Below are 19,703 nucleotides of genomic sequence, written 5' to 3'. Positions count from 1 at the left end.
ACTCCATAAAAAATGTACTTTAAGGTAAGCTGTGAAATTTATTAAAATATTAAAAATAATACATGGAATTGAAAACCAAAACAATATTTAAACTATAAATCCATTTTTGTACATTTAAAGTTAAGTCAATATTTTCATAGCCCAGTAACCAAGCTTTCGTAACCTTAAAAAAATACACAAATACCATTAGCTGCCTCCAAACAAAAAACTGTTACAACACTTCTTGCGATGTTGTCACTTCGATTCGAAATCCGCGGTCTGGAGTTAAAGGTGGCCGTGACTTACTTAGCCCAGGCATGTCGTAATCTGTAGTTATGAGCTATGTTACTATTTAGTATTTAGTAGCTATTTTGTTTTAACTACACTATCAAGGAGGTAGTTGAGATAGTGCGGAGTGGGAGGACCACAAATACTGGTCGCACCACGTGGTTCTCCTCGTTACTCTTGACATTAAGAAAGCGTTCAACTAAGCCAGGAGCTATATCTGCGGGCGTTTGAGCATGCATACGTTTCACGTACTGAGAATGATCAAGCCCTAAGGTTTCGGACCGTGTCTTGCTTTTTGACACCACTGAAAGTCAGCATCGGTCTCCATCACTTCTGGAGCTGTACAGTAATCGAGCCTAGGATCCGATCTATGGAAAAATGTCTTACGACAGTCTGCTAAGACTTGAAATGCCCGATGAGACCCGCCTTGTAGGTTACGCTGACGACGTCGCTAGTCTATTTGCAGGCAGACACGTTAAAGAGACAGAGCTAAAACTCGGTTAAGTGATGTTTAGTGTCAACGAATGAATGTAGGACCACGGCTTGTCGCTGGTGGTCAGAAATACCGATATGTCTTTCAATACTTTAATACTTTTTCAATACTTTTCAATGAAATGGCGACCATACAAAGTAGGTATTTTAAGCCAAGTATGAATGGATATGAATGTAGGATGAGTGGCGCGATCTTGTAGTCTTGTTAGTGACTAAGGCCGACATATTCCTTAGACACAGCTGTTAATTAATAGCCTACACAGCTAATGGCAACTAAGGGACCTACAGTTTATAGTGGAATCCGAACCACATTTTTGCCTTTGGTTTATACGAATTGGTCTAATTATCAGGATAGTACTGCGGATAGTAGTACTCACCCGTGCGGACGTTAATCCACACCAGGGAGTATCGCATCCACAGTGCATGCCTATAAATATCCACAATTCGTGACCTCCTAGTAGCTGGATTACAGGACGACGCCACCCGTCCCAGTCAAGCAGATAAAGCGAATCGTTGACAAAGCCGCTACGGGAGTAGTAGCTGATGGCCCTTAATACGCTAATGCCAAAGGTTGGTGGTCCCCACTCCTGCAAACACAGCCTACTGATGTCATCTGTCCAATCAGTGCTCTTGTATGGTGCTGAGGTTTGAGCCGATGTGTTGAAGAGGCTTGTTTTCTGTGGCCGGCTTTCCCACGTTCCGCGTTGAGGTGACTTGTGATTTGAGACCTGAAGTTGGCAAAGAGACGGTTGCCACAGGAGAACGCAATCGCAGTTTCAATAGCTGGTAGAGCGAATGGGACGCCAACGCTAGATGACTTGGATATCCAGGCTCATTCTCAGCATCCGATCACGGGTGGAATGGGATCATAGTGAGATCAGGTAATCGTGGCCCAGTATTTGTTGGGCCATGGGTACTTCCGTGCCTTTTTGAATGGAGAAGGCCACCAGCTCCGACTGTCTGTACTGTCCCGGCATAGCAGAAATGGCCGAGCATACCTTCTTCTTTTGCGATAGGTGCCAAGGTGCCATATCCACCATAGGCCTCTTTGATCTCTGAAATTTGTGTCGACATCACTCCCAATAACATCATTGGAGCTATTCTCCAGACTCCCAGAGAGATGGCGCCTTAAACGGTGTCAAGCAGTTCACCAAGGCCATACTTTGAGCTAAGAAAGTAGATCTCCTTCGGCATTAGCCTTCGGAAGAAAATAAGAAGGAAAGTCCCAATGGAATAGTTAAAAATGCTGAGCCCAAAGTAATGTGCTGAACTGTTCCAGGTTAGTGTCCTTAGAGATGAGGTTTTTTTAGCCGGCAGTCCGGGGACTTTTAGCCCAGCACTGCTGAGAGGACATTGAATCTCTCAGTGTGCGAAAACGCATTTTAACCTCATCCCCCCAGAAAAAAAAACAAAAACACATTACAACGCGATCATTGTATCCATCCATAAACATGTTACCGAATCTGGACCCGATAGCCTACTTAACATAAAAGACTTCAATAACTCCATAATTTTTAAGACCATGTACGAAATAGAAACTATCCGATTTAGCAACCCCACAGAAATTAGACAACGTCGCAGATACAACATTCTGGGAAATCCACACCTCTGTCAGTCTAACAACGTTCCCGGCACAAGCAAACTCCTCGCGCTCGCAACACACGCCCGCCGCGCCGCGAGTGCAAACGCTACGATGTGTTTCTCAACCAGAAACATGCAGCACAACTATGGGACCCGCAGAGCTTATGAACCGGTACAGTGACTATCGTGTATATAAACTGTATATATATTAGAATGTAAGTGTAGGATAATGAACTCTGAAGATGCCACAACCTGTGGCGAAATGCGCATCAGACATCAAAAAACTACAAGAACTTCAAGGCAACAAGTCCATCATCACCCGACGACTTGAATGACTACTTTTCTGGTATAGCTGATAATATAATCTCTGACCTACCTCTGTTACAGCCTAACTCAGTTGACTACCTCTCAGACCTAACCCCAACTGTCACCCTTAGAAACTGAAAAAAGGTGAGTGAGAATGATCTGACTAAAATAGTACACAAACTTTAAAGATTCTTTTAGTCAGTATATAGATAGAGTTTCTAGTCATATTCTTAAATCCGTATTTAAATCGATTGCTGCCCCTCTTGCTTATTTAGTCAACAGTTTGGCTAAAGGTGTTTTTCCCGAAAACTTGAAGTTAGCTAAAACCATTCCCATTTACAAGAAGGGTGACCCGGCACAGCCCGCTATTTTTCGGCCGATATCAATTCTTCCTGTTTTCTCTAAGGTTCTGGAGTCAGTAATGAAACAGCAACTGGTGGCCTATTTCGAGAACAACAACCTGTTCAACAATTCCCAACATGGGTTAAGGGCTGGAAGATCCACAACCTCTGCACTCCTTAGCCTAGTCAAGAACATCTCTGATGCCTTTGAATCTAATGACTCCGTCCATCTCAGTCTTTGTGATCTTAGCAAGGCATTCGACGTGGTCTCTTATGATATCCTTCTTGCCAAGCTTGGCAAATATGGTGTCACTGGAGTAGTCCACAAATCATTAGTCAGCTACTTAGGAAACAGGAAACAAATTGTTTCGCTGCAGGGAGCCTCCTCTAGTATCAGGCAAATACACCACGGCGTGCCCCAAGGATCGATTCTGGGCCCTGTCCTGTTGGTCATAATGATAAATGATCTGTCCCTTAACAGGCGAACGCTGCTCTTTGCAGACGACACAACACTACTGACCAGGCACGGCAACCTGAACAACCTGAGAACCGAGGCAGCATTTCTGCTGGATGAAGCCAAAGAATGGTTCGTTTTGAATCGCCTTAAAATCAATGACGATAAAACACAATCCATCACGTGTACCCTCAAACAGGGCATCGAAGACTAGGCGTTCAAACTGCTAGGATTCTGGATCGATTCCAAACTCAACTGGAACCTCCATGTGGAGAAAGTATGCGTCAGGCTAAGCAGAATATTATATCTGATCAGGAAACTTAAGCATGAGATCACACGTCCCTACCTAGTCATAAAGTATCATGCGTTATTCCATAACCACATAAATTATGGACTGGTGGTATGGGGCCATAGCCACGCGACCCAGAGTGTGCTGTTGCTGCAGAAGAAGGCGCTAAGACTAATAACATCCTCTGGCCCTACGGACCACTGTTAGTAGGCCTCTTTTTAAAGAACTTGGCATTCTATCAGTTTTCAGCCAGTATGTGCTAAACACCCTAGACCTTTTGAGAGAAAATATAAACAACTTCTCAACCAGAAACATGCAGCACAACTATGGGACCCGCAGAGCTTATTACCTGGATGCACCCCGTTGTCGACTTAGCCACACGCTTAATTTATACCCATCTCTAGCGATAAAATTATTCAATACGCTACCGACAACCATCCGGACCCTAGAACCAAAACAGTTTAAGTCTGCACTTCGCCAGAGCCTAGTCAGTAGGCCCCTGTACTCGATCAAGGAAATGATTGACGATAACAACTTGAATTTCCAAAAGTCCGAGTCACATCCGTCAGTCCAGTTTAAATTGTATATATATATGTTTATAGTGTTTTATAAGTTTACTCTTTTTTTACGCAATCTATCCAACTTTGGTCAAGGATGAAGGAATCAAGTATTCAAGTAAGTAAGTATTCAAGTAACAAAAACCAAAAAGGTAATTCCATAAATATCGTTCAACTGGTAATAGCTATGGACATCTTAGAATACCTCAACCAACAAAACCCCCCGATATTAAAAATATTGTTGTCCCAGCTATCTAAACTAACCAACCTTCTAAAACCAAGCATGAAAGTATGAGTGGCCACAGCAATAATAGCTTGTATTTAATTTCTACTGTTTAATTTTGAGTATTGCTCAGCTCTCTTCTTGATTATTTATATTACCATTGTTTGCTTTATATAAGTTACTCTGATTACCTTTGCTACTGTCTGCTTGCTAATTCACTTCCATGTCTGCACTTTATAAATTAATGTATTGTTTGTAAAATGGTGTTTACTGTTGAAAATAAATAAATAAACAAATAAATAAATAAATGAATGAATAAATAAATAAATAAATAAATAAATAGATAAATAAATAATTAAATAAATAACATTTTGTTTGAGTTAAGCCTCCTAATCACTGATCAATACGTGTATTGGTTAAATCACCTGCGGTCAAGTGATTCTTTTGACCAATAACTAATTATGGTACCGATCGCCCGCCAGACTCAACGTCCATGTCACCCACCGCTCGACCGATCGGTACCGTAATAGTTATTGGCCATTTTTCGTGTTATGTGTTAAGTGTTTTAAGTGTTGTAAAACTGTTATTCTCATAAAAAAACGACGTGTTTACAAGAACGAAATGACAATGACGACGTCCGCCTGAAGATGATCCCGTGAGGATCGAAACCGGTCGCCTTTCAAGGTCAAAAGGATCACTTGACTGCAGGTAATTTCACCAGTACACGTAAATAAATAAATAAATAAATATTAAAAGAATATGGATGAGAACTATTGTTTTATTCGAACAGGTTACAGCGAAACCTCTTGGAAAGTTATCCACGCCACTAATAAGTTGGAAAATGAAAAATTGAAAAACCTTTTTTAACACATTGACAGATAAATTATCATTATACATATATATATATATATATATAAGTTGTAAATAACAAAAACAATAACCAGAGATAATCAGTAAAACTCAAAAAAGACACATGACAATTTGAAAAATTAATCAAAGGTTCTTATTTACTTCATGGTCGTAAATCAAAGTCAGCTTTACATCAACCAAAAAAAAACAAAAAAAAACACATCGGTCCAGCTGTACTAGTACTGCTGACTGCAGACTGCACAACGTCAACTTTTGTTTTGAATATTGATGTTTGTGTTGATGGTTTGTGGTTTGTTCGTTTGTTATTGTTGTTATGTTTAGGTTAGTTTAGTTCTAGTTGGTTAGGTTGGTTTATTTGAATTTGTTTGGACTCTTGGAGCTTTATCATCGTGCCATGCCTGGCTAAACTTACATCAATATTATGTAATTGACCTACTGTCACTGTTTGTTTTCTTTAGACCTGTGTGCTTGAATTTTAATGAGTTAAGATTAATTATATTATATTATTCTCAAATGAACACTTGATGAATGTACAAAAAAGTGACGAGTGCGACTGAGATGACCTGTGTAGCATTGTTACTGACTAAGGAAAGTTGTTTCTTTGCCAGGACCATTTATGAAGAGCATAGGACTTCTGAATTAAATTTTGAACCATCAAAAGGCAACTGACTTTTCTCAGGGGCGAATCGAACAGCCCTATTAAATGTTATTAATTGGCTACTGTCACTATGATGATAAGGCCTAATTTGATTTATATGAGTATTTTCTTTCAAACTTTTCTTCATCAGCTATCTTTTTTCAACAGTAGAGAATGTGATGGATCCTGTGAAAATTCCTCAATCCAAAGATCCATGTACAGTAAAGGCAAGTATCTTATGCTCTTAAATTTGAAACCTTCAAAACACTTTCTAATAAAATGCGATAGTATATTATGTTACTAGTCTGGAAAATAGGTGTTTACCGGGCGAGTATGGTTCCTCGAGTGCGGGATTACCAGAGTATCAGAGTATGGTTTTCAAATTTTGGACGAGTGACAAACAATATTTGTTGCCATACTAACTTACTCCAAACTAACCGAACAACATAAAAACTGTAAGGATAAAAATTGTTATATTCCCACTGACTGAAGGAAATGACAATCACTAAACTCATAACTTCTAAGAGAGGTTATGTTTTAGTTGATAACCGCTCATTGTTAATTATAACCAGCTGGTGTCCGGTATAAATTCATTAAAGTCCAGTATGGAATCCCATTTTATTAAGCAGTTGGCAAACAGCTGTTTTCCAGATTAAATCCTTGCGTAGAAAGTCAGTGTAGGCCTAGTGTGTCAAAATACCTATTTGTTACTGTATAAACTTACTGCAGCAAAATAAGCTGTCTTGAATAGAGTTGTAATCAGATATTTACGTTGTTATTGTTTTATTTGTTGCATTGTTTTTCTAGTTGTTTTTGGATTTATATTTCCTGTTACTTATGTTGCTTTTGAAATGTTAGATTCGGATTTAAGTTTGTTGCATGCATACCAACTACCAACATGAAGCGAAAAATGACAGTTGTGGGTCATTACCAGTATGTATCCATATTATAAATTGGTATAAATTAAAAAATACATGGGATGCAAGGCTAAATAAGTTCTTGTACTCCTTAGGGTGAAAAAGAATCAGCTTCTGTCTAGGAAATAACCTGTAGACCTACATATTTACAACACCAACATTAACCCTTTTTTGACATTTAGACAAATTTTTTGAGGTTAAATTTATTGCTGTCTTGAGCCTAGTCCTAACATGGAGACTGAGTCGGCCGACTGTCTGCCGACTGTGCGCGGACAGTCGGCACACAGTTTCAGATAGGTACAAGTTTCCGATGTGTTTTTCGTCCACACTAGCCAGTCAGTGTTTCCATGTTTGTTGGTATGGTGACCGAGGAGGACGTAATTATATCCTTTGCGGGCTTCATTTTTCTGAGCCATGGGCCTAATGAATCTAGGAAGAGACTATGATGGACTCAACATTTTCTTAAACGAGGTTCGTACGATGGTCGCAATCTTCTATCAGACCTTCATATTAGGTGGAGGATTTAGGAACTTCACGAGGTTGACTTCTAAAGATTTTGAAATTTTGCTGTGCTTTGTTGGTCTTAAGATTTTAAACTTGAAGAGATAAACAATTCAATAAAATGTCATATAATGATATAAATCATTGAAAACTAATTCCAAAACTTTCAAGAAACTCAATCCAGCTCTTTTATTACCCCCCAAAAATCGTAATATTACCGCTTTGCAGTCTACTAAATGGGCTGAATGTTGAACACCTTCGGCTTGTATCCAGTCTCCTTTCTTTGTGACAAAAGTTTTGTCTCTTGTCTCCGTGTTTCCCATTCGAACGGGAAACAGAAAACACTGCATTTTGTCTCCAGAAACACCGAAATTTGTCTGCCGACAGTCGGCCGACATACTGGAGACAAAATAGCAACATTCTAGAGACAGTCGGCAGACAATGTTTCCGCAGACAAATCACCATGTGTGGACAGGGGAATTGGAAGAGTAATAGAAACTAGTCTACTTTTAACTAACAATAACAGCAGCTGTAGTTATGCAGTAGCAAAACAAGACAGAAATAATATTTGAGGACTAATAACTTATGAAAGTACCGGTAGCCTAAACTTTAAAAAAATGTACAAAATAATTTTCTTACAGCTGATGTTCTTGACTCTAGCCGATTCTTTACTACCCTAGAAGTAAGAGCTTGTGTGTACGCCGAAAAGAGGTGCTGCTTTAACACACTCACTCCCGTGTGGGGAGAAGACTTACATACAGGGGAGTGTGACGGCTGGGACTGAACCTGTTAACACACTCACTCCCGTGTATAGAGAAGCCGTACATACAGAGGAGTGTGACGGCCGTGACTGAACCTGTTAACACACTCACTCCCGTGTAGAGAGAAGCCGTACATACAGAGGAGTGTGACGGCTGTGACTGAACCTGTTAACACACTCACTCCCGTGTGGTGAGAAGCCTTACATACAGGGGAATGTGACGGCTGGGACTGAACCTGTTAACACACTCACTCCCGTGTGGTGAGAAGCCTTACATACAGAGGAGTGTGACGGCTGGGACTGAACCTGTTAACACACTTACTCCCGTGTGGTGAGAAGCCTTACAGACAGGGGAGTGTGACGGCTGGGACTGAACCTGTTAACACACTCACTCCCGTGTGGTGAGAAGCCTTACATACAGGGGAGTGTGACGGCTGGGACTGAACCTGTTAACACACTCACTCCCGTGTGGTGAGAAGCCTTACATACAGGGGAGTGTGACGGCTGGGACTGAACCTGTTAACACACTCACTCCCGTGTGGTGAGAAGCCTTACATACAGGGGAGTGTGACGGCTGGGACTGAAGCTGTTAAGGCATAATTTAATTTGTGAACAGAATGACACCATTTGCAGCTATTTAGCTGACATTTAGGCTACTCTTCGTTGTGTGTTCTAATTTAATTTAATTTGTGTGTTCTAATTCCCGCAGGGGGCTCACGCTTGCGTGGGTATGTGGCCTAGCGACCACGCGGACCCTAGCTCTTGCCACCCCAGAGGGGAGGTAATTACCCGGTGTTTGAACCGGCACTTCAGGTAGGCCACAGTTATGGACGACTGGGCAAGCCAGCCTCTTTGGGTTGTACCCAAAGTGAGAGTCCCCAGTGACATTTCCTCCATTCAGGGTGGTGGGGTGTTCAGCTCTGCGAGACTTCGGTCTCCCACCTGCCTGTGGCTGTGGTTGTGACTTGAGCTCTTTGGGCTTGTCCTGCCTGTTGTGTACGACTGAACTTTTGTGAGGCATATCCTCGGCTCTGGAAGTAGCCTCGTCCTGGGAGGTGAAAAACAGGGCAAGTTTAGCCCCCAAAGGGGAGGTAACTGCTCGGTGTCGGAATCGGCATTTCAAGTAGGTCATAGTTATGGACGACTGGGCAAGCCAGCCTCTTTGGGTTTACCCAAAGTGAGAGTCCCCAGTGACATTCCCCCATCCAGGTTGTGGGGGGTGTTCAGCTCTGCAAGAGGTGGAAGTGTGCCACCAATCTATCACCTGCCTGTAGCTATGATCTTTTGGGCTTCGGCCCGCTTGTTGATGTGCGACTGGCATTCAGTGTGGCAAATCCTCGACTTTGGAAGTAGCCTTCCTGGAGGTGAAAAAGGACGGACGAGTACCCGTCAGCTCTCGGGGACACTCTAGGGGAACGTAACTTTCCGCAGTGTGAGGGCAACGGCTGGGCGCACTCCATCAGCCAATCCCTGTCTCTGAGACCGGAAGGTATGGTTATCTAGAGTGTGGGGGGTTCTCCCTGGAACCTCAATTGAGCAAAGGGTGTCGCCACCTTTGGTGGATAGGTTCATCCGGGTGGGACCCACTTCTATTCCTGCCTCCTTTTGGGAAACCCTGATGGCCTGGCAGTGATGTTGGGCTTGATGGGCAAACGAAGTAGATCGGGTGCTGGGTTCTAGCCCGCTGGGGGTGTTCAGGGATCTATCGTCTTGGTCGCCTCTGGTTTCCCAGCAACTGGGTAAGGCCTCGATCGGGTAGTGGTGTAAATAGGTGGTTGGGGTTCCCCCAATCAGCTTGCTGGTGGTCCCCTTCTTCCTGGCTTTGATGGCGGGTTCTGCCTGTCAGGGATTGGATAGGTCCCGAGTGTTGCTTGCACTAAATGTGTCAGGGCATTCCACTATGGTCCTTCTGGGTTTCGTACCTGGGGGAACCCAGGTGGAGTGACGCTTAAACAAGTAGCCGGTATCCCTGGTTAGGATTGAGGGGCAACCCTCTCTCCGAAGGGTTGCTTCGGCAGCCGGTAAGCCTGATGACCTTAAGTCATCCTCCCATGGTGTGCCAAAGGTCGGTGCGTATGCTTCGGCCTACATCATGGGGCTCGGGTATGTTTAATTATAGGTACCGGGTTTGCAGTCAGGGAGCTTCTGGCTCTTATGACAAAACGAAATGGAATGGAAATGGAATGTGTGTTCTAATATTTGTTTTAATTATTGACTCCCCCACCGCTTCCCAGATAAGGTCAGTGATAGGTTTTTTATAAAAGAAAATATACTTACCCGATGCCGGTATTCATTACCAGATAACTGAATGTGACTTTAATGTAATTAGTGAGGCTAAAGTGCTGAAATGGGTAATGGAGTTTAAAAATGGCCATGAAACCCATTTTCGTTATTGTTCCTTTGTGAGAAGTCTGGGTACCCACCAAAAACACAATTTCTTCTGAAATGAACATTTTCACAACCATTTTTAAACTCCCTATCTCATTTCTGCACTTTCCCTCTATCATTGCATTAGGGTCATTCACTCTTCCATCATCTGGCGATAAATATCAAATCAAGATATCGGATATTGGTCAGCAAGAGATGTGTTTCTTGTGGTCATAAACGTATCACTGACCTTATCTCACAGGTGATGGGAGATTCAATCATTTTTTAGAAAATCCTAAAAACACACAGCGGAGTGTACATTGTACAAGTCAGCTACAGAGTTGCAAATTGTGTCATTCTGTTCACAAATGATGCAAATAAGCGGCGTGGAGCCTCTTTGCAGTGTGCACACGAACGACAAGTTTGGCCATATACAAAAATGGCCCTTGGATAAAAAACAACCCTCGTAATTTGATATTGTTCTCAAACCAAACTATTGGTCTTTTAACAAAATGTGCAATCATTTTCCAGAAAACAATGAAATTCTGAGCTCAATACAGAAATCATTAAAGGAATACATTCCATGTATACACACCAATTGTACCTGCTACATAGACACAATAATTAAAGATTTATCAACATTCAAGAAAGGTATAACTGAAGCAATGTTAAAAAATGCCAGAAACAAGTAAGTATTTCTAGATCATCCGAGCAGTTTAGAAATAAACCAGGAAATTGTCATCATCGATTTATGCTAGCTTTCTCGAATTGACAATGAAATTAAAGGTCCTTTATTTCGGCCACCCTAACCTTTCTTAGACTTAACATGTAGTACATATGTCATAGAAATAGTATTCGCACTAGATCAAAATTAAAATAACAAACTTACACGGGTAGTCAGCGATTTTCAAGCGCAATAAACAATTCTAGGTCAAACCACTTGTGGCCATAAGCTTAAATTAAATATTTTTAGTGCCTTTATCGAATTTGGGTTGACTTTTTAAAATTTTTTATGGAAAAAAGGGAGATTGGTTCAAAGGTAGTTAATAAGCCTATGCAATGTTTTTTGTGTATTTGGTTAGTTTGAATCCAGTTTTTGTTACTAAAAAATTTTAACCCTTTGTTTGTAGCACCAGTTACATTCATTTATACACTTGAACACAGATTCTAGTTTATCCTACACACAGATCTGCAAATCAGTTGGCACTCTAGACAGAGACCTTAAAGTCACTTTGTCTAGGTCATTTATTAAAAAAGATGGCTATCATACCAATTACAGGCATGCTTTTTAAGTAAGTACTGTTTTGCCACACCGTGGATCCCTATCCTACATCAGTTGCCTACGCACTGACACCATTACAGCCTGATTCTTCCTTGTTTACGTTTTGTACTGAGTGTTTAAGATGCCTCCGATAATCGTGAGTCTCGCCGACTGTGAAGTATGGGATGTTCAATTTCTTAGTGGTAAAGGCCTAAAAGCAATCATTATTCATATTGAGATCTGTGCAGTTTACAGAAAAAACATTACAAGTGATGTATAGGTAAGAAATTGGGTAAATGGGTGCACAAAATGTTCATTATGAACAACAAAGTGGGCGTCCTCCGTTGTTAATGAATTTTTGGTGCAGTAAACAGACAATTAGGTGAGTGCAAACATACTCTTTACAATTTCCTCCTTGCTGAATGACTTTCCTAATGTTTCTTGTAGTGTTATGTCATTTTGACCGAGCACTTAAATGACTGAAAATTGTGTTCATGTTGGGTACCGAAAATGTTGACGGATGTGCACAAAACCAAAATGTTTAGGCAGTGCATTGACTTTCCTTGAGCGGTACCACAACGACGGTGATGATTACTTTAGGCAAATTGTTACGGGCGATAAAACATGGTTGGCCTACATCACACCAGAATCAAAGCAACAGTCCATGGAATGGTGGCATTCAGATTCACCCAGAAACGTGAAGTTTAACCAAATGATTTCTGCCAGGAAAATCTTGTGCTTAGTTTTTTGGGACAGAAAAGGAGTACCGTAGGCCATTGCTTGTGGAATCTTTGCCTCCTAATGAAACAATCAATGACGCAGCCTACTATGAGACAATTTAGAACAAGATACGTGGCAAGTTGAGCAATGGCATAGTTTTACTGACAATGCCCAGCCTCATGTGGCTAATCAGACCAAAGATCTCATCACATTTTTTCGATGGTAAACTCTTAATCAACCTTCAAACAGCCCAGATTTGGCTCCCAGTGACTACCATCTGTTCCTGCACTTGTAGAGACTGGGAGTTCAGCGTCTTCAAGACAAAGTCAAAACAGTTGTGATACAGTCTTTCATGTAAAAATAAAATTACTGAGATATCTTAGCCCATCTTTTCTTAATTTCAAAACAGTACTTACTTAAAAAAAAAACATGCCTTGTATAAAATTTTTAAATAATACTCTAAACTATTTTGATATCCAATTGGTCTTTATTGCCTTTTTAGTGAACTCACTCCCAGTCTGCCACCCTAATTATTTTGTTGTAATGCCACTGATTTTGTTATTAGAGTCAAAACTTTATGTTGATATGTGGCTGTTGTAGAGGAACAACTTATAAAGTGATTGGGGGAAAGGTATATCGTGATGCAGACTGCGCTTTTCCATCACGATGCGCAGGGGTTGAGCACTACTTGCTCAAATTGAGCCCCAAGCTGCCAGATCTCCAATTGGTGCTCAACACACGCGACTGGCCTCAAATATCACGCTTCCAGACTCCGACTCTTCCCGTTTTTTCCTTTAGCAAGGTAAATTCCTTTAAATATTTGATAACTGTTTTCACTTCTTCAAAAAGAATATCATACAGTCCTTAACTCTTCACCTTGCACAGTTTGCGGTCAAATGGCAAATATTGCCAATGTAGTATATAAATACCATCACCGCAAAAAACGTGCAGACAAAGGAAATATCCATTTTGCCTTAAAGAGTTAAAGTGTTTGTTACTGAATTATTTCCTGCAAATCATTTCCATGCAAATGATCACATTGTCACACCTGTAAACAGTATGAAAATAGCACATTTCTGCTCTAGAGTGGGAATGGATCATTCTCTTCTAAATCACTAATTCACTCATGGAGCCAGTACGCTAACAACCGCTAAGCAAATAACATAACCTAAATAAAAGACATTTTGTATACAAATATAAAGTTAATCTGAATGTTATGATATTTTAATTATGGTGGTAGGACAAATCTTGTGTGTATTACGAGAATAAACAGTCATTGCCACTCGAGAACTGTAGATGGCTGCACAAAGCTTTCCTAATGCACAAGCACAAATATCTCTTTTCAACTCATGATCTCTAACAATAAAGGAGTTTTTCCAACCATGACAAATAAACCAAGCATTACCACTGGTTTGAGTTTTGGCAGAAATATGTAACCTTAAAGTAACATATTTTTCTTTTGTTCAACGGATAGTCACTGATAAAACAAAATACCTCTCATCTTGAAACTGTTTAACTCGTAATCAAGGCTAGACTTCTGGATAAGGGATCATTCCATTGTAATCTCAGGAACAAACACTATTTTGACTTTTCACCTGACTCATCGAGATTCTACCTGGTTTTCATTGTATTTATCTAAAAAAAACTAATATTTGATTTCAAAATTATTTGTACAGACCAAAGACGACTACTGGGATATTATGTATCCTGCATGGTCATTCTGGGAGGGAGGACCTGCGATAAAGCTGTATCCCCGAGGCCTTGGTCGCTGGGATAAGCATCGCCAATCACTAGATTACTCTAGGAAGAGATGGCCGTGGCGTGACAAACAAGAGGTTGCATTCTTCCGAGGCTCGCGTACAAACAGTGAGCGGGACACGTTGGTGCTGTTGTCTCGTGAGATGCCAGAATTGATTGATGCTGCATACACAAAAAATCAGGCTTGGAAGTCTGATAAGGTAAATTACTAAATTGTTCTTGATAACATACCCTTATTCTTCATATTTAATATCCACTTTAGATATTCACAAGGTGATGACGCACGTTTTCCGATTTCTCACTCGATCTTTGCTGCGCAACTTGTTTTTCACTTGCAATGCAGTTTCTAACGTAGACATTTTCTTGGATGCCTAACACTTTGAATATGAGCCCCTCAATGTGATAGCCTTTTTTTGGATTACATATCTTCATCTTCTTTAAATTTTGTTATGATATTTCAATTTGTGTTATGTTCCATAACTTCCATTTGGTTCCGTTAAATAGAAACATATTGATTTTGTAATGACAATTAGACACGAGGTCAATACTAATATGAGATACATTCTGATTTTACAATAGGATATAAAGTCAACTTGCTATATCCAAAGTCAATGGCTTAAGCTTCTTTAAAACTAAATTACTTGTAATTTGTGTAGTATTCCTATAACGTCTACCACGTTCTATTAGTTAAATATTATATTTTGTGTATTTATGTTCAGGTCTTTATTCTTTATAAAACCATCAGTAGTGTTACACCTCGCATCGCAATGTCTACAAAATATCCACAGTCAGTGGTTTCAGCTTTTTGAAACTTGTTGTTTGACCATATGTTTCGGTATTTAGTTAAAAATACTTTTAACCGCTAGCGAGGTAGTTGTACCAGGCAAATGCATCCTACTCAAATGATATCTCCCATTGGAGCCGCCTCCATTGACTATGCCAAGTGAGTCGTCTGACAGCGAACAAGAGTTTTCTAGTAGTAGTATTGATCTAACTTTTTATGACGGCCAATGCAACTGCCGAGCAGATAGCTTGTCTACTTAGTAAATACTTGTATTTATTTATTAACTTTAAAAATCAGTCATGTTGACTAAAGTCAAAGTAGTTTGACAACCCACAAAGAAAGAAATTCTTAAAATTAATTGCTGTTTCTTATGATTGTTGGTTATTGAATTTTAATGGAATCTATTAACTGTTCTCTTTAAATCAGGATACATTGTTTGCGGCTCCTGCGGAAGAAGTTTCTCTGGAAGACCACTGCAAGTACAAGTACTTGTTCAATTTCCGAGGAGTGGCTGCCAGTTTCCGCTTCAAGTACTTGTTTTTGTGCAACTCGTTAGTGTTTCACGTTGGAGACGAGTGGCTAGAGTTCTTCTACCCAGCTCTCAAACCTTGGGTTCATTACATCCCTGTGAAAAGTAATGCATCCAAATATGAACTAAGGTGAATCAATCATTTTATTACATAAATTAGTTTTAGTGTTACACACTCAATTAATGAATAGGTTCTATGTGTGATGTGACAGGTTTTTTTTTATAAACTTCCAAAAACAAGATCAAGGGAAAGAATAAGTCTTTTAATTCAACACCCTCCGAGCCCCTTATATGTAGTATTGCCGTGGAACTTCTGTACTACAAAACTCATCCAATGAAAGTATTTCTTACATAATTATAACTAATTAACTAATCATTATCAACCTGTAAATAGATCACACTGTGTGTGTGTTTTGCTAAGTATATAAGATTATTCTGTGTTTGTTGTTTTTGACAGGAAACTGTTGGAGTTTTTCAAGGAACATGACGATCTCGCTCAAGAAATAGCTCAAAGAGGGAGAGACTTTGTTTGGGACCATCTGCGGAACAAGGAAATCATCTGCTACTGGAGACAGCTGCTAAAGCAGTACGCCAAACTTTTAAAATTTAGACCCCAGCTTGAGGGCAATGAAATTGAAATACAATAAAGCTTCTATAGCAAACCTTTTAGAGGATGATTAAAAAAAACAGAACACAATCAACCACTTTGCACATTATTATTGATCAGAGCTTTGATGACATGAGCAAATTTTGAACACCCTTGAATGTCCTATATTGGAATTCCTGTTCCTTAATATTTAATAACAAGTCTTTAATATTCAATAATACATAATAAATAAATACACTTCTTTATAAATATTGTTCCATTAAGCAATCCAATATAAGATATTGAAGGGTGTATACAATTTGCACTTATCAAAGCCTTGTTAAATTATAATATGCAGAAAGATTTTGTATATTTGTTCCTTAGGTCGAACAATAAAAAAACTTTGTATTAACATAGTCTAAAATGCATGGTTTTTCTGTCTGACTGTCTGTTTAGACATCAAAATGAATACATGAGTGGTGACAAATCTGCACATATGATCAAATTTCTATTTTTATCAATTATGGAGGCCATCTAAAGTTGTATGTCTTAAATATCTTTAAAGTAAGTAATTCCACTAAAACCGTCAAGACAATATTTTGTTTTCAGGCAATTTCATGACTAATCCAGCGATGGCTTTAATTTTAATTTGTGCAGATCGGTTCATAAACAGCTAAGATGATTTTTCTGAGAACATACATCACCCAGACCGCCATGTACCTTACAGGCGTGGTACTATTTTATCACCACTTATGTACTGAGTTTGAAGTCAAATGCGGAAGGGGTTAAAAGATAATTGATACAATATTTGTAAAAATCACATATTCAGACAGACAGGAAACCAGGCATTTTAGACCCATTTTAGGCATTTTAGACGTTTGGAGCAAATTTCCCATAAAGGGAAAAACCTTTTCCTGTAGGTTTCATAATAGGACCTGTACTCGGTAATGATTTACTTTTTGTTTTGATATCACCAGAGCCCAAAAACACCGTCCGTTCAAATGTATGTATAGGTGTGTGTCCGTTAGCTGAATAACACAAGTGAAAATCATCTGATTTTGATTAAATTGACGTGTGAACCTAAGTTTATTCTAACAGGTTTGCGAACCAGCATGATTGTTAGAACCAGCCATTGGACTATGGCAACAATGTTTTCTGGGGGGTTATATGGGGTAAATATTGGTTTTCCCAATTTTTTACCCTAAAAACGTAAGATGTGTGATTTCTTTCCAAACCATGTTGTAGAGCTAAAAAAAAAAAAAAAATAGTTAAGTATAATGAAGCAATGTTGTAGGCCTACTTTTGATGGTTATGGAGAAATCTAAAATAAAACTTAATTTTAAAATTATCATTTTGTTTTTGTGGATAAACTGTTGTAGGCTTTGCTTGTTTATGAATATATTTTGATTGAATTTGTAAAATATATTTATTTCATACCAATCTTAAATATACATTTCAATATTTCATTAAAAACACACCTAACTATCTTCCTTGTAACAGCAAATCTAAGTATTCGTTAAACCTAGTATTTTTAAATAGGAAACAATTCCTATAAGTTTATGAAATATATTACTGGAAAGCCAATCAGGCAGATGGAAATTCGCTTAGCATGCAAGTTTGCTGCTGCGTCGCTATTTTTTTAAATTGTCCTTGTTACCTAAGGAACAAAATAATGTACTATATAAAATCCTTCCAGGAGAGTGTATGTTCCTTGTATAGTGTTTAATGGGGATTCCTTAATGAAAAGGTTGTAATTAATTATATTTCAAATTTTGAATATGTGTACGCTAATTTCATTGTTTTATTTATAATTGTTTGTAAAATGATTAAAACTGTTGATTTTTATCAGGCATGGATAGGCTGTTAATGTTGGTTGGGTTGCATCAGTTTTACTGAAAAAAGCTGACATAAAACGTCAAAGCTGACATAAAAAGTCTCTGGTTTTAGTTGTTCAATAATTAATTTGATTGTGATCTCTGTAGTTGGTTAGGAGCCTCTAAAATGTTTTTCAGCTGTTTGTTTATGGCTTTCATAATTTATTACTAGGGTAATAATGCAATTACAATCGCATTAATATTACATTATTACAATAATAATTTGGTAATTTGTTTGGCACTCATGATTGAATGAGTAGTACCAAGTACTCCTTAGAGTCCAGTAGTTGAGCTGATAAAAGTGTTATTTCTTTGTATACTTTGTTAGGGGAGGGCGGGGTAATACCGTACACTTAAGCATTATTGTTTTATATATTTAATTCTAAAGCTTCTATGAAATTGACGATTATCACATTTTAAAGGAATGGTAATTTGTTACAATTTCCTTGGTTCAAAATTGGAATATCAAATTAACTTTGAGTGTTAATCTAACTTTACTAAACCCTTACAATGTGCGGTATTGCCCCGAGTGCCGGGGCAATACCGCACGCAAGTTAGGGGCAATACCGCCCTGTGCGGTATTGCCCCATCATGATTAACATTACTAGTGAGGCAGCAGAAAAAATATAGAACATTTAGTTTAACGTTTTATTTAACTACACAAATAAGTAAACACATACTGTAGCATTTCTAATTACATTAAAATAAAATCAATCTCTGTTTAGAGCGCTTAGGGAATTGTACAGCATGAAAACTAAAAGGAAAACTGTTTTATGACAACATACAATTATTGTACTGCAGTTAAATCTAACAAGAGCAAAATACAACAAAGACACATAGCCTAAACACAAAAAAAGAGTATTGTTTTATAAGCTTAAAATGAAATAGAATCATGGCTCAAGATATCGTCTTTGGAATTTAAAAAATGAAAAGTTAATGAGCTTTTGTGTTGCCGTTATCTTATGCAGGTCAGTTTTTGCAAAAGTCACAAACGAAATTTTCTGCTGTGTCATATCCACTACATTCAGCATGTACCCAGCCACTGCAAAAAACACACCTGAACCACAGTTCCTTGTTTTTTCCAAATTCACCACAAAGTAAGCAGACAGAGTCTTTATCAGTGTTGGATCTTTTCATCGGAGTTCCCCTGAAGTCAGCAGGATCAATGTCATCAATCTCTTCATCGTTACAAAGTTTCTTAGGATCCAAATGATCATCTTCTGATGATGACTCGAAAGAGATGTTGCGACGGCATTTCTTTTTATCGACGTGTTGATGGCCGACCTTTGACGCATACTTCCGTGGTTTGCTTTTACCTTTGACCTTAAACTTAGATTTACCTAATGCTAGTGAATTTGCTTTGTTTTCTTTCTTTTGTAGCTTTTCTTTTTTCACGACTGCAGCCTTCTCCAATTTATCTTTATTGGGGGTCAAAGTGAAAATGGTCGAATGTTGTTTTCTGCCGCTTTTCTTCGGTTCAAGAAGAACAGGTAGTGGAGAAATATCTTTAAAAGGCAAAGCAATTGTTGGCTGGTTTTCCGGGTCCTCCTCTTCGTCGTCAAGGTCAAAAGCAGTTTCTGCAGGCCTACTAGAAGTTGTCGGGATGGAGAAGTCGGTAGCTCTATCAAT

At 39.0% G+C, this 19,703-nt stretch overlaps 1 protein-coding gene across 2 annotated transcripts; it reads left to right on the top strand.

Annotated features, from left to right (window-relative positions):
- Positions 1 to 5,644: 5,644 nt before the first annotated feature.
- LOC128997977 (O-glucosyltransferase rumi homolog) lies at positions 5,645 to 18,415 on the top strand. Of its 2 annotated transcripts, XM_054423855.1 has the most exons (6): positions 5,645 to 6,244; positions 11,094 to 11,250; positions 13,144 to 13,345; positions 14,220 to 14,501; positions 15,512 to 15,744; positions 16,072 to 18,415. In XM_054423855.1, exons 1-6 carry the CDS (start codon positions 6,109 to 6,111, stop codon positions 16,259 to 16,261), a joined length of 1,200 nt encoding a protein of 399 aa, XP_054279830.1. In that variant the 5' UTR covers positions 5,645 to 6,108; the 3' UTR covers positions 16,262 to 18,415. The 2 variants fall into 2 exon arrangements, with proteins under 2 accessions (XP_054279830.1, XP_054279831.1); XM_054423856.1 differs by lacking the exons at positions 5,645 to 6,244; positions 11,094 to 11,250 and adding an exon at positions 6,857 to 6,950.
- The last annotated feature ends 1,288 nt before the right edge of the window (positions 18,416 to 19,703 follow it).

This window comes from Macrosteles quadrilineatus, unplaced genomic scaffold, assembly GCF_028750875.1.
Source record: "Macrosteles quadrilineatus isolate MER2022 unplaced genomic scaffold, UCM_ALF_1.0 Scaffold_7__1_contigs__length_78375512, whole genome shotgun sequence".
NCBI lineage: Eukaryota > Metazoa > Arthropoda > Insecta > Hemiptera > Cicadellidae > Macrosteles > Macrosteles quadrilineatus.
The sequence above is the reverse complement of the archived record's forward strand: the minus strand, read 5'-3'. Positions and strand labels throughout refer to the sequence as shown.

Coding starts and splice junctions, on each gene's coding strand:
- LOC128997977 (XM_054423855.1), top strand. CDS start 6,109: ATGATGATAAGGCCTAATTTGATTTATATGAGTATTTTCTTTCAAACT. Junction 14,502..15,511: donor AGGCTTGGAAGTCTGATAAG/GTAAATTACTAA, acceptor TCTTTAAATCAG/GATACATTGTTTGCGGCTCC. Junction 15,745..16,071: donor GCATCCAAATATGAACTAAG/GTGAATCAATCA, acceptor TGTTTTTGACAG/GAAACTGTTGGAGTTTTTCA.